This window comes from Salvia splendens, chromosome 17 (genome assembly GCF_004379255.2).
Source record: "Salvia splendens isolate huo1 chromosome 17, SspV2, whole genome shotgun sequence".
In the NCBI taxonomy this organism is placed as follows: Eukaryota; Viridiplantae; Streptophyta; class Magnoliopsida; order Lamiales; family Lamiaceae; genus Salvia; species Salvia splendens.
The window spans coordinates 6,592,403-6,605,087 of record NC_056048.1 but is presented as its reverse complement, the minus strand read 5'-3'; the positions used below and the strand labels follow the sequence as shown (position 1 = coordinate 6,605,087).

The following is a 12,685-nucleotide window of genomic DNA, read 5'->3' as shown; positions in this document are numbered from 1 at the left end:
CAATACCAAAATGGCAAACAAGGTAGAAACCCTAGTTGCTAGTGCTGCAATCAAATGCCCAGCTGATAAGTTCTACAATTTCTTCAAGCTCGACATGAACGAAATTGTCAAGATATTCCCGGCCGCCTTCACCGGAGTTGAGCTCGTTGAAGGGGAGGAGGGCGCCGTTGGCTCCATCAAGATCTGGCACTATATTATTGGTAATAAATGTCACTATATTTCTATCCACAAATTAAATCATACTACTACTATTTTTTGTGGATATTATATACTTTCTCCGTCCCATAATGGATGACACACTTAGCTAATGGCACGAGATTTTAGAAAATATTGTTTTGTATGTTAAATGGAGAGAAAAAATAATATATTTATTTTATTATGAGAGAGAACTTTTTCCAAAAAAGAAAAGTGATGACAGGAAAATGTGGCATCTATAATTGGGAGGGAGGGAGTAGTAGTTTGACGCATATATATATATTATTTGATGACAGGAGCGATTCCAACAACTGCAAAGGTTCTGACAGAGGCGATAGATGATGCTGCAAAAATCATCACATTTTCTGTTTTGGAAGGAGATCTTCTGCAATTGTACAAGAGTTATAAAGCGACTCTTAGTGTGAGTGATGGTTTGGCAAAATGGAGCATTGAGTATGAGAAAGCTACTATCCTTTCTCCACCTCCTCAGCTATATGTTCCTCTTGCCGTTACTCTCTGCACTCTCGTCGATGCCTATCTTCTCATCAACTGAGTTGCAATCGTTTCATCTCCTATATTATCCTACTGTCTAATTATGTGTGTCGATGTTACTGTTTGGAATTGATATATTATGTGTATCACACCATGTCGTGTGATCATATATATATTCATTACAAGTTTCCCTTTGTGTCATAATATTCCTATATAATTAATGACATACTTTCTGTTTCGTGTTTTTAAATAATCTCTCTATCCTCAATAAATAGACAAACTTATTAATGACACGTATTTTAATGTGCAATTGTAAAATAAAATAAAGAGAGAAAAAGTAGTGAAAGTAGCTTTTCACTACAATACCACTTGGACCGAATGGATCTTCTGTATTCTAAAGCAACTCTCAAAATTTCATCCTTAGCTCTCAACTTTGTCCCAACTTTATTTGATGTCAATCGTTTTACGTTCTACTATATAAGTAATGTATTTAAATGAATCCAAATATGTCAAAACCACTAAAGTTTGAAGGGACGAAAGAAAAACTATTTGATTCACATCATTCGCAACTAACTGCCTCATTTTAATTTTATGTAGGAGGTAAATAAAATCTATATTCCACTGAAACTTTTCACTGATATTTATTACTATAAATGTATGACCTACCTTTTATTAACCTTTTCATCCACTTTTCTTTACATTTTTTAGAATTAATGTCAATCAAAATAGGAAATTTATTTATGGAAGGAAAGAGAGAGTATATGTCACACAAAAAAATAGTTTTACTCCATTCATTTATACAAAATTCAAAATTTACATAATTTTTTAATTTTTGTCTCACAAATGTTTTGCAGTAACATCATATTTGATGTTAATCCATAGATAGGTTTGAGTTTGGTATATGATTGGAGAAGTTTTCTACACCAAAACTAATTTTTGGTGTATGGTTGAAGATGGTCTTAATCATTAAATTTTCAGGGGACTATCTATTTTTTATAATTTTGATATACCGATAATTGCTATACCGTAAAAGTGGAATATACCTAAATTCGACATAGTATACCATAATGTAGATATGATATCGGTACATCACACTGAAATTAAAATTTACAAAACGATAAAGTGGGTAAAAGTACGCGATTTATATTTAGCTAAGGTATAAAGTCTAATTATTTTAATAAGGTGCACCGCATCATTACACCCCTAATTAAGTGCATCGATTTTGTTATCATATCTCGATATTTTAGTTGATTAACTTTCGATATATATAACAAAAAAATAATGTAGCACTCCATACTTTTCTTCTCTATGATAAACGAGATAATGTCTTATGAAGTAAGACGAAGTATTATGGAGATAAATTCCATATAAAACGTACACGTACTAATAATTGACCCTTGATCGTGGTATTATAATGAAGGAAATGATGTAGATTAATATAATGAAGGAAAGTTAATTAATATTTCCATTCTGTAGTTGGGCCATTCTATATATGGCACAATCTTTTAACAACCCAACTTAAATAAAACAAAAAATTACGGATTACTATCTTTCTATTGGCAATTGTAAGTTACAGCTCCCAAAAAATTAGAGAATTATCGGAAGTACATGTTTGATATATATATGAATATGCCTGATCATTTTTGGTTCAAAATGATTTTTTTCTTGTGGTAGCATGTTTTACCCTAGCCTAGCTAGATATTCCTGCTATTGATAAAAGTTCATCACAGAGCTTGCTATCTTTGACTAAATTGGTCCCTCACGATTGATCAAGTAAGACCATCAGCAATGGGACGCCCTAAGGCGCGCCACGTCAGCATTTTTATCCTCCTCCTTCTCCACCTGCAGTGGGGCGCCCTAAGGCGCGCCCTATGAAGCGCCACATCATCATTTTGTTGTTTTGTTTAATTAATTTAACTGTTTTCAAATAACACGTAACGAGTAAAAAAATGACTAAATAACAAGCGGCGAAGTTTTAATAAAAAAAAATTACACCATTCAACTAAAAAAACAAAAAAAAACTAAGTCGGGCCAATTCCCAACTTCCTACGCAACTCATCGAGTAATGCACGGAGATACTCGGCTTGTTCGGAGTCGGTGCACTTCTTGAGGGCCTTGTGCGTCTGCAACATCGTCCTTGCCATCGACGCTGTAGCTAACGACGCAAACGCGGTGGACGTCTGCGTCAGGAGCTCATCCGGGTCCGGATCAGGGGTTGCAGCGGTCGACGATGACGTCGCGATCGCCTTCCCCTTGGCCTTCGCAGCCTTGATGCCGGGAGGACACCGGTGTGCCGGAACTCCCTTCATCCACGTACGTCCAGTTGAGGTCAACCGGGTAAGTGCCGCTGCGGCGCTGCCGCTGCTCATGTAGTCACCAGCTTCGGTGACCTTCGTCCTCTTCGGCGCACCAGTGTGCAGAATTCCACCTTGGAACTTCTGCTTCTCCCTCAAGAGCGCCCAGATGGCCTCGTGCTTGAACTCGCCGAACATCGACCGGTACGACAACATCGCTTTAGAGCGCACGTCGTGCACGCTCTCGCCACTCCCAGGTGATCGCGCGCACTTCTCGAACTCCGCCGAGTACAAGTTCACTTGCTTCTTGATTTGATCTCAGTGCTTGCGGAGTTGCTCACGCTTGCGCTTGTACGCGGTCGGCGGCTTGACCGAATTGTAGAGGTCCGCGATGCGCTCCCAGTACGCGGTCTGTCTCTGGTTGTTGGCAAATATCGGATCTTCCGATATATCTTCCCAACACCGGGCCAAAGTGAGAGTTTCGTTTCCGGTGTAGTTCGTACGGCCGGGGGCGTACTCATCGCAGTCACCGGGAGGCGGCAACTTCTGCGCCCGCTGCCGGTTCCGCTTCGCCTTCCCCTTGGCGGCACCGGTCGCTGCGGGGGCGGGATCGGCCGATGCGGTTGGGCGGTGCGGCGACGGCTCCAGACAACCCATACGATTCCGTACTGAAATCGGGATCGTAACGGGTGTTGTCGCCGAACGAACGATAATCGCCGGGTTCTGTACCCGGCTAATGCGCCTCTCCGCTAAACGTAGGGCTATTGGGGCTTGAATCCATTTCGTAGTAATTATGTAAATGTAAGTTTCGAAGATGAAATCGTGTGAAATGAAATGTTACAAATGAACGCTATTTATAAAAAAACGAAACCGCGTGCCATCGTCCGCAGCCTTCACAATGGGGCGCGACGATGTCGCGGACGATGACCATCGTCCGCGACGTCCGCAATTGAGCGGACGATGGCCATCGTCCGCGGTTTAAGTCGCGCCCGAAGCATAGACCGCGACTATCGTCCGTGGCCTATGCCACACACCCACAGTGGGGGCGGACGATGAATGGCGCGGACGATGCGCGCCATCGAGCGTGCCATCGTCCGCCCATTGCGGATGGCCTAACGTAACAGTGTCCACTATAAGGCGGACACCCCAATAGCCTCGCCCTAATTTTTGTCTATAGCTCCAGTTTTTTTGTCCATAGCCCCAAAATTTTGTTTCCGCCACTATGGTGGACACCTCCAATAGCCCCCAAATTTTATAATTAATTTTCATTTTATAAATGTTTCAAGTAATTATGAATAAATTTATCGGACTATACGTAATTAGAAGACGACGACTATACGTAAAGAAATTAAAATTAAACACTAAATTTTCGTCGTATTAAAGTACAGGGAAAATTATACAACGAAAATTTAATCTAGTACAAATCACTAAGGTCTTCACACTGCGCCGCCACCTCCCCTACGTGCCCACACTTCTTCAATCAAATCGGCCTGGAGTGTGTTATGTGATGTGGTCCTGCGCGTATCAGCGAAGCGTTGGATCAAATATTCATTGCTCCGTGGTACGTCCATCTGGATCGGCGAGGAGGCAACACCGTGACTTGTTGGAATGGTGTGAATGGAATGGGGTGTATTCACACTGCGGACACCACGCCACTATAGTCGCCCCGCCTATTCGCCGCGTCCGCCCCGGAGTCACCGAAGGCCCGTCCGCCGCCTACCGCCCCCATTTCCTTGTCCGCCCCGGGGGCGGATGCCAACTCCACTATAATTCGCCCCGGGACCGCCCCAAACCGCGGCTAACCATAGTGGACACCCTAACGGTGATAGTCAATGAATCATGGATTTATTAAAAGGAACAGTCGACCATTAAAAATACTAGTGCTATCCCACGTGCTGCATGACGGAATATTTTTTCGTCATACGATTTTAAATTGTTAATTGATTAATTAAAATGAGAAACAATATAATTATATAAGATAAAAATAGAAAAATATACTATATAATAAAAATTCAATAAATATATACTCTTCAATTCATTTTACATCTAAAGACATTAAATTAAACATATTTAAAATGGAATTAAGACAAACACAATTATTTGGACAGTGATGAAGAGACTATATCAAGTGTTGACATTTTTGAAAAATATGTTTAAAACAATCCTTCATATTTCTCTACTAAAAATAATGCAAATCACACTTTTAACAAAATAATGAATCGTAACTCATAATATTCAAAACGTCAAAATTATGACCATAAAAAAATTCAAATGATAAACTACACAAAAATATATTACATTAATTGGTTGAATTAACATTATTGCATTAATGAATAATGATAGCCCTTTTGAATGTTGGAGCGTTTATCTTTATTCATTGCACTTTTAAACGTGGCTTGTTATAACATGAAACATCAATACTATTTTTTATACTACTTTACAATTCTCAATCACAAATTTTCTTTTTGTAAAAATATATCTAATATGGAGTATATATTTTACTCAACATGATCACCTATAGATAAGATAATTAGATTCTCCACATAAAATCAGTTGTATCCCATAACAATTAAGTGTTAAATCCTAATTTCAGTAATAGTATTATTAGTAAACCAAAATTTAGTAGCAGACTATTTTATATTGTTTTAACAACTAAATATACAAAAATAATAAATTGTGTAAAGATGAAGATAAATATTATGCATGTTTGAGTTAAGGATGCGACAATTCTTCCATCTCTAAGAACTATAAAAAATATTGGGATAAAATTCTCGAACCATATACACGCGGTACTCTAACTATTGCAATAAAAGAAAAAAACAACAATAACTGAAATGGAAATTACAATGGAAATTAGTCAAGAAAAACCCTCTTTCCGCAAGACAAATTACATCACGGTTAGTTCTCTCGGATTGACGTATTTTCCCCAAAGATGAAACGACTTCCTCCTAACGTATATAACATCTCAAACCTGCTAGGCACCTATAAACTTGATAGGGCTCCAAAATCGAGCAAAACAATGTTCCTAAACTGTGCAATAAAATGTTGAGAGCTTGAAAGAAAATGAAGAAAGCTTTAATTAGTGTGTAATTCATCCACAACTCTATGCCTTTAATAGGTACACAATTAGGACACGAGAAATCATGGAATTAAAACATCATAAATTATAAAATCAAGACAATAGAGGTTACAAAATTTGTTAAATGCTCATTATCCTATTTAAATATTTGTAACCATTGGTTACTCATTGTAGTGCTATAAGAATTAGTCAAATGCTCATTAAAATATCTAAATAAATATTCATGAGAGTTACATAAAATATTCAAATTGGTCCATTACTTATCAATATTTCGGAATAAGGACAAAACATATAAATATTTCTAAAGAAGGACAAAACTCGCCTTTTATATATGTATAGATTTTGTTGACAAATAACTCTATAGTTTTAAGTGATTTTGATTTTATGATTGAGATCGGGTGCCTTTATATTTACCTTATAAAATATTTCTCGTTCTTTAAAATAGACTACATTTATCATTTTGAGATGTCCCTTAAAAATAGACTAATTATAGTTAAAGTAACTTTATTTTTTCTAATTCTCCACTAACTATACTTCAATCAGTTTCTTTTCTATTTTTTTACTTTATCAATTATGCATTAAAATTTGTTTTATTTTTAATATTTTTTAGGGACTAAGGCCATTAGCAATGGGGCGCCCTATGGCGCGCCACGTCATCAGTTTTATCCTCCTACCCCCCACCTGCAATGTGGCGCCCTATTGCGCGCCCTATATGTTTACCATTATTTTGTTAATTAATTTAAATGTTTTCAAATATGTAATGCAAACTAATTAAAAAACACAACGAGTAACTAAAAACCGGCGAAGATTGCATTGATTAAACAAAAGTTACACGATTCAAGTTCCATTTCGTAGTAATAATAAAAATGTGAGTTTCGAGAGTGAAATCGTGAAATGAAACGTTACAAATGAAGGTGGGGTAGGGAATAAAAAACGCATGCCATCGTCCGCGACCATCGTCCGCCGATCCCGCAATGGGGCGCCCGATGGCGCGGATGATAGGCCATCGTCCGCCGATCCCGCAATGGCGCGGACGATAGGCCATCGTCCGCGCTTCTTCCGCAGACGATGCATCGGGCGTGGGCGTAGGGCGCGGACGATGGCGGGCACCCACAATGGAGGCATCGTCCGCGCCCGAGGACGATGGCCGCCATCGGGCGCCCCATTGTGGGTGCTCTAATGAAGTACTCCCTCCGTACCACTCAAGATGGCCACATTCTTGAGTAGCACGAAGTTTTAGGTAGAATAGTTATTAGTGATAAAGTAGAATGAAAAAAGTAATTGAATATTTCAATGTAATGACTACGACATAATTGGCTCAACATTATAAAATAATTTAAAACTATGAAGCGAATGCCTTTCCCTAATTACCTTAATTTCGAGGAAATATACGATTCCTATGTTAGGTTTTTTTGCACGAATAATGGCTAACATAGATCCAGAAATAAAGGGAACAAGCAAGGTTCAAGTAAGAATGAGTTTGCGTTCGTTTATACCGTTAAGTAAATAAAATACAACGTGGTAGTACTACAAGCTATGTCTTAGCTTACACAAGAAAGAGTATAAAGAAAATAACTTAGATTACACAAGAGAAAATTAAAACTAAGAGTTAAGGTTTGGTTCTTACAAAATCTATTACATATACCTAAGTAACTATGTTTACAAGTGAGAGTATACAAATAGGAAAAACGTGGGCCTCTACTTCAAGCCAAGCCACACTTCACGACCCGTGTCCGGAGCGGCTGTTGGACCAAGAATTTTCAAGCCGCGAGATAGGCTATTCCTCTCCAAGGTCTACAATACCAGACCACATCAATTAAAGCAGTCTAAGTATGAAAACTAGCAAACAAGATAAAAAAAAAATACATGTTCCATAGGAAGAAGAAAGGGGCAGCGGAGCTTTTTGGGAGAAGTAGGAAAGACTTACCAAATGGGGCAGCCTGCACTCCCCAGCCCATCCCCAGCTGCTACGAGCCAAGGAAAAAGCCACAGCCACAGCAGCTCTGCAGAGTTTCAGCTGCAGGGTTTCAATTAACCACATTGCAGAGCTGTTACACCTGCAAAATCGCATAAAAACTCAGTGAGAACGCTGCAAGAGACAGAGAAACTTATGCCACTGCAGTAGGGTAACAAATGAGGATGCAATTGCATTTATTTTCACAAGTACACGCCCTGTACTATTGCAGGAGAACAGCCAACATATAATCAACTAGGGACCCCTTTTTTTGCACACACAATCAGCCTTGCAGGCTTTCAGTTACACATGCCATATATATATATATATATATATATATATATATATATATATATATATATATATATATATATATAGGGTAGTGATCTATGGCAAACACCCCTTAACCAAATAACTAGAGAACAAATAATAGCCACAAGATCAAAAAAATCAAGGGCTAATATTAATTTTTGAATGTAATGAGATTTGAGCTCCCTCAATCATAAATTTACTCCAAAAAAACAAGTCAGGGGTATTATTGTCATTGAACATCGAATTAAATCCAAACTCATGTTAGGTGCGTGAATTGATTTCATTTGTAAACCGCCGCGTCTCGTATTCTTCTCTTCTCCTCTCTGTTTAGCATCGTAAAAGCGTCGATTAAACCGCATTCGCCGTCGCCGTCGCCGATTAAACCGCATTCAAGTCGTCAACATCATCTACTGCTTCGTCAAACAAATGACTACAAATCATAATTTGATATTCGGAGACCACCGGAACCGGTGAGACCACTTCGAGTTTCTGTGTTGTCTTCGGAGATAGTTTTGGAGCTGCTTTCCTTTTTCTGCGCCTGCACGACCTTCGACATCGTCTTGATTTATACAATTGAGTTGTTTCCGAAGTCAATGAGGAACTCGGCGGCGCTGCTAGTGGCGGAGGGGAGGAAGAACGTGTTTTTGTCTTACGGCGTGTTTGGGGATGGCGATGTTTGTGATGTGCTTGCCGGAGACGAGGAGGAGGAGCACCGCTAATGGTGATGGAGTGTATTGTATTTGAATCATTTATTGCCGTGTTTTCTGGTTTATTTTTAAATTTTACTATTGTGACGAAATATTAGTATTATAAAGTGACAAGTGAATGTAAACACGTCGTTGCACCGTTTCATCTTGTTGCATATATTTATTTTTGTAAATTTGAATGATAAATTTATTAATAAGAGTGATGTGTTTTGTAAACAAGAGTGAATAAAATCATGCTAAGAGTGATGTGTTTTGTAAACAAGAGTGAAGTAAAATCATAATAAGAGTGATGTGTTTTGTAAACAAGAGTGAAGTAAAATCATGCTAAGAGTGATGTGTTTTGTAAACAAGAGTGAAGTAAAATCATGCTACGAGTGATGTGTTTTGTAAAGAAGAGTGAAGTAAAATCATGCTAAGAGTGATGTGTTTTGTAAACAAGAGTGAAGTAAAATCATAATAAGAGTGATGTGTTTTGTAAACAAGAGTGAAGTAAAATCATGCTACGAGTGATGTGTTTTGTAAACAAGAGTGAAGTAAAATCATGCTAAGAGTGATGTGTTTTGTAAACAAGAGTGAAGTAAAATCATAATAAGAGTGATGTGTTTTGTAAACAAGAGTGAAGTAAAATCATGCTAAGAGTGATGTGTTTTGTAAACAAGAGTGAAGTAAAATCATGCTAAGAGTGATGTGTTTTGTAAACAAAAGTGAAGTAAAATCATGCTACGAGTGATGTGTTTTGTAAAGAAGAGTGAAGTAAAATCATGCTAAGAGTGATATGTTTTGTAAACAAGAGTGAAGTAAAATCATAATAAGAGTGATGTGTTTTGTAAACAAGAGTGGAGTAAAATCATGCTAAGAGTGATGTGTTTTGTAAACAAGAGTGAAGTAAAATCATGCTAAGAGTGATGTGTTTTGTAATTAAGAGTGAAGTAAAATCATACTAAGAGTGATGTGTTTTGTAAACAAGAGTGAAGAAAATCATAATAAAAGTGATGTGTTTTGTAAATAAGAGTGAAGTAAAATCATACTAAGAGTGATGTGTTATCATATACGATTCCTTATAGTGAAAAGTTTGATATGTATGTAGTATATTAAAATTCAGGATATTAAAAATTGTGAATTCTCTTATTGACACGAGATTAATCTTATATTAAATTATGATTAATTTTTCCATATAAAAAGTAAGAACATGAATATTTAAATCTATCTAATTTCATAAATCAAACATAGTAGTACTTTTTAATAATCCTTTAACTAACCATTAATGTTAGTTTTTATATTTAAAAAAATAGCAAATGTAATTCACACTTCACCGGCACCGCTATTCTCAAACCGGAAATTGGAATGTTGTTTTCTTCAATTTTCCTGCCAAACCACAGCCGCCACCGCGCCCCGCTCTTGTTCCGAAACTCCGCTTCTCTTCTACGGCAGCTCATCGCTGCGTCTCCTTACCTGGCGACGTTGATCCTGGTGAGTCCGACGTAGAGATAGGTTTTGATTTGGGGGTTTTTCAGTATCGGCGCGACGATTGAATCCGCCACCAACCCCTCCGTCCCGATCGTCTTTGCCACCTCCGGCGAAACATATTTCATGCATGATTCAATTGCAATGTCTATGATGAAAAATTCGACAATTTGTGATAAGATAATCGATTGGGAGATAGAGAGTTAGATGGCTGAGTGTGAGCTTTGCAAGGCGGTGAGGGCGATGGTTTACTGCAAGTCCGACGGCGCCGCCCTGTGCCTCAAGTGCGACAGCTACGTCCACTCCGCCAAGCCGTCTAGCTCCGCCACCTCCGCTCTCTAATCTGCGACCGCTGGGGCAGAGCTGACCGCCGGAATCCCCACTCCTCTCCGTTGGGATCAAATCACGTAATTTGATCGCATATTTGAATTTCATAATGTACTTTCCAAAAATACCCTTGGCCTATTTTATATAATTAAAATAAATAATATTTGTTCTATTAAGATGTGTGGCTGAGATTTGTTCTCTAGTTATACACTTAAAATTAGTTATATCTTGATCACTAACATATATATATATATATATATATATATATATATATATATATATATATATATATATATATATTGTATCCCCTCGGCCTTGCCTCCCTCACCACCACGTATCATTGCAAATTAGTGAGTTAAAGAGTGAGAGAGACTGAGACTAGAAGGAGGAATCAGAGTAGTACAAAGAAGGTAACCTCCACCCTTTTCTCTCCAACTCAAACATGAACCATGTCATTAGAGTCACACCTTAAACTAAGAATCACCACATGTTAGATTTCAAGAGCATTATCAACCTTCACAATAGTGTGTTCTAAAGGGCAGCATGCTTGGTTACATATGTTAGTAGCTTGAAACTACAAGTAATGCATTTAGCCAACAAGTTCATCCATGTAGAGACACTAGAATTTAAAGGCAGCATGCCACTGCTTATTCATCGAAATTAGTAGTTAGCAAATACACATAAGGAAGAAACCTCATATTTACACAAGCTTCCTCCAAATAATGTCGAATCATCCCCTCATCCCCTACAAACGACAAATTAACTTATAACTCTAAACATAAGTTCTTTTGTAAATCTGCCACATGCTCGACTCTCCAAAAATCTAGGAATACCAATCATAATCGTCTAGTGGGGTAAAATTGAAAACTTATCTTTGAAGCCGAAGGGCTGCTCCCAGTGGCGGATCCAGAACCCGAAAATGGCGGGGGCGGAACTTATATTTAAATATTTAATATTTAATTTAATATTATTTTTAATAATAAAATAAATAAATATTATATTAATATTTAAGTAGCACTAGCTTCATTAATAAAATATAAACATGTTTCAGCTTGCAAATATGTATTATTCATTTTAAAATAAAAATATATATAAATATAAACATGCTTTAGCTTGCAAATATGTATTATTCATTTTAAAATATAAAATTATTGTAAATATATGTATATTTTAAATCACTGTAAATATTATATACAAAAGTGATATAAGTAGAGCACTAAATATTTATATTTCAAAAATATTTAAAATGTTTATTTTGTTACATAGAGAATAATTAAGATGCATGGATCAAATTATAAGTACTATAGGATAAAAAAGTCTTTAACACAAGATTAAAAATGATTTTAACTAAAGAATAAATATAACAACATAATATATGCAACTTAGTAAAAGTTTAGATTATATAAAGTATTTAAATGTATTATTTTGATAATAAGAAGAAATATGAATGTATAAAATAAAAAATGAAAAAAAATATGTTTTTGTTGAGGATTGAACCCTAGACATCTTAGTTAAAAATCCAACAACCAAATCATTGAACTACTACATTTTATATGACATTTATTGAAAACAAAAATATTTCTACACTCTACGGAGGGTACTACATTTTATATGACATTTATTGAAAACAAAAATATTTCTACACTCTACGGAGGGGGCGGATATGCTATTTTCGGCTTGATTCAATGAAAAATTTAGGCTCTCCGGACGGTCGGGTAGGGGCGACCGCCCCCACCTGCCCCCTGGATCCGCCACTGGCTGCTCCAACGAACCATCGCGGCGGCAGCCGTACGGGCTCCACGGTACAACAACCGGCGACGGCGAGGGAGGGGCTACTGCAGGGCACCGGCAGCGGCGAGGC

General features: G+C 37.4%; 1 protein-coding gene across 1 annotated transcript; it reads left to right on the top strand.

Moving 5' to 3' along the window:
* Positions 1-937, top strand: LOC121774071 (MLP-like protein 43). Its single transcript, XM_042170987.1, has 2 exons — positions 1-200; positions 492-937. Exons 1-2 carry the CDS (start codon positions 11-13, stop codon positions 746-748), a joined length of 447 nt encoding a protein of 148 aa, XP_042026921.1. The 5' UTR covers positions 1-10; the 3' UTR covers positions 749-937.
* The last annotated feature ends 11,748 nt before the right edge of the window (positions 938-12,685 follow it).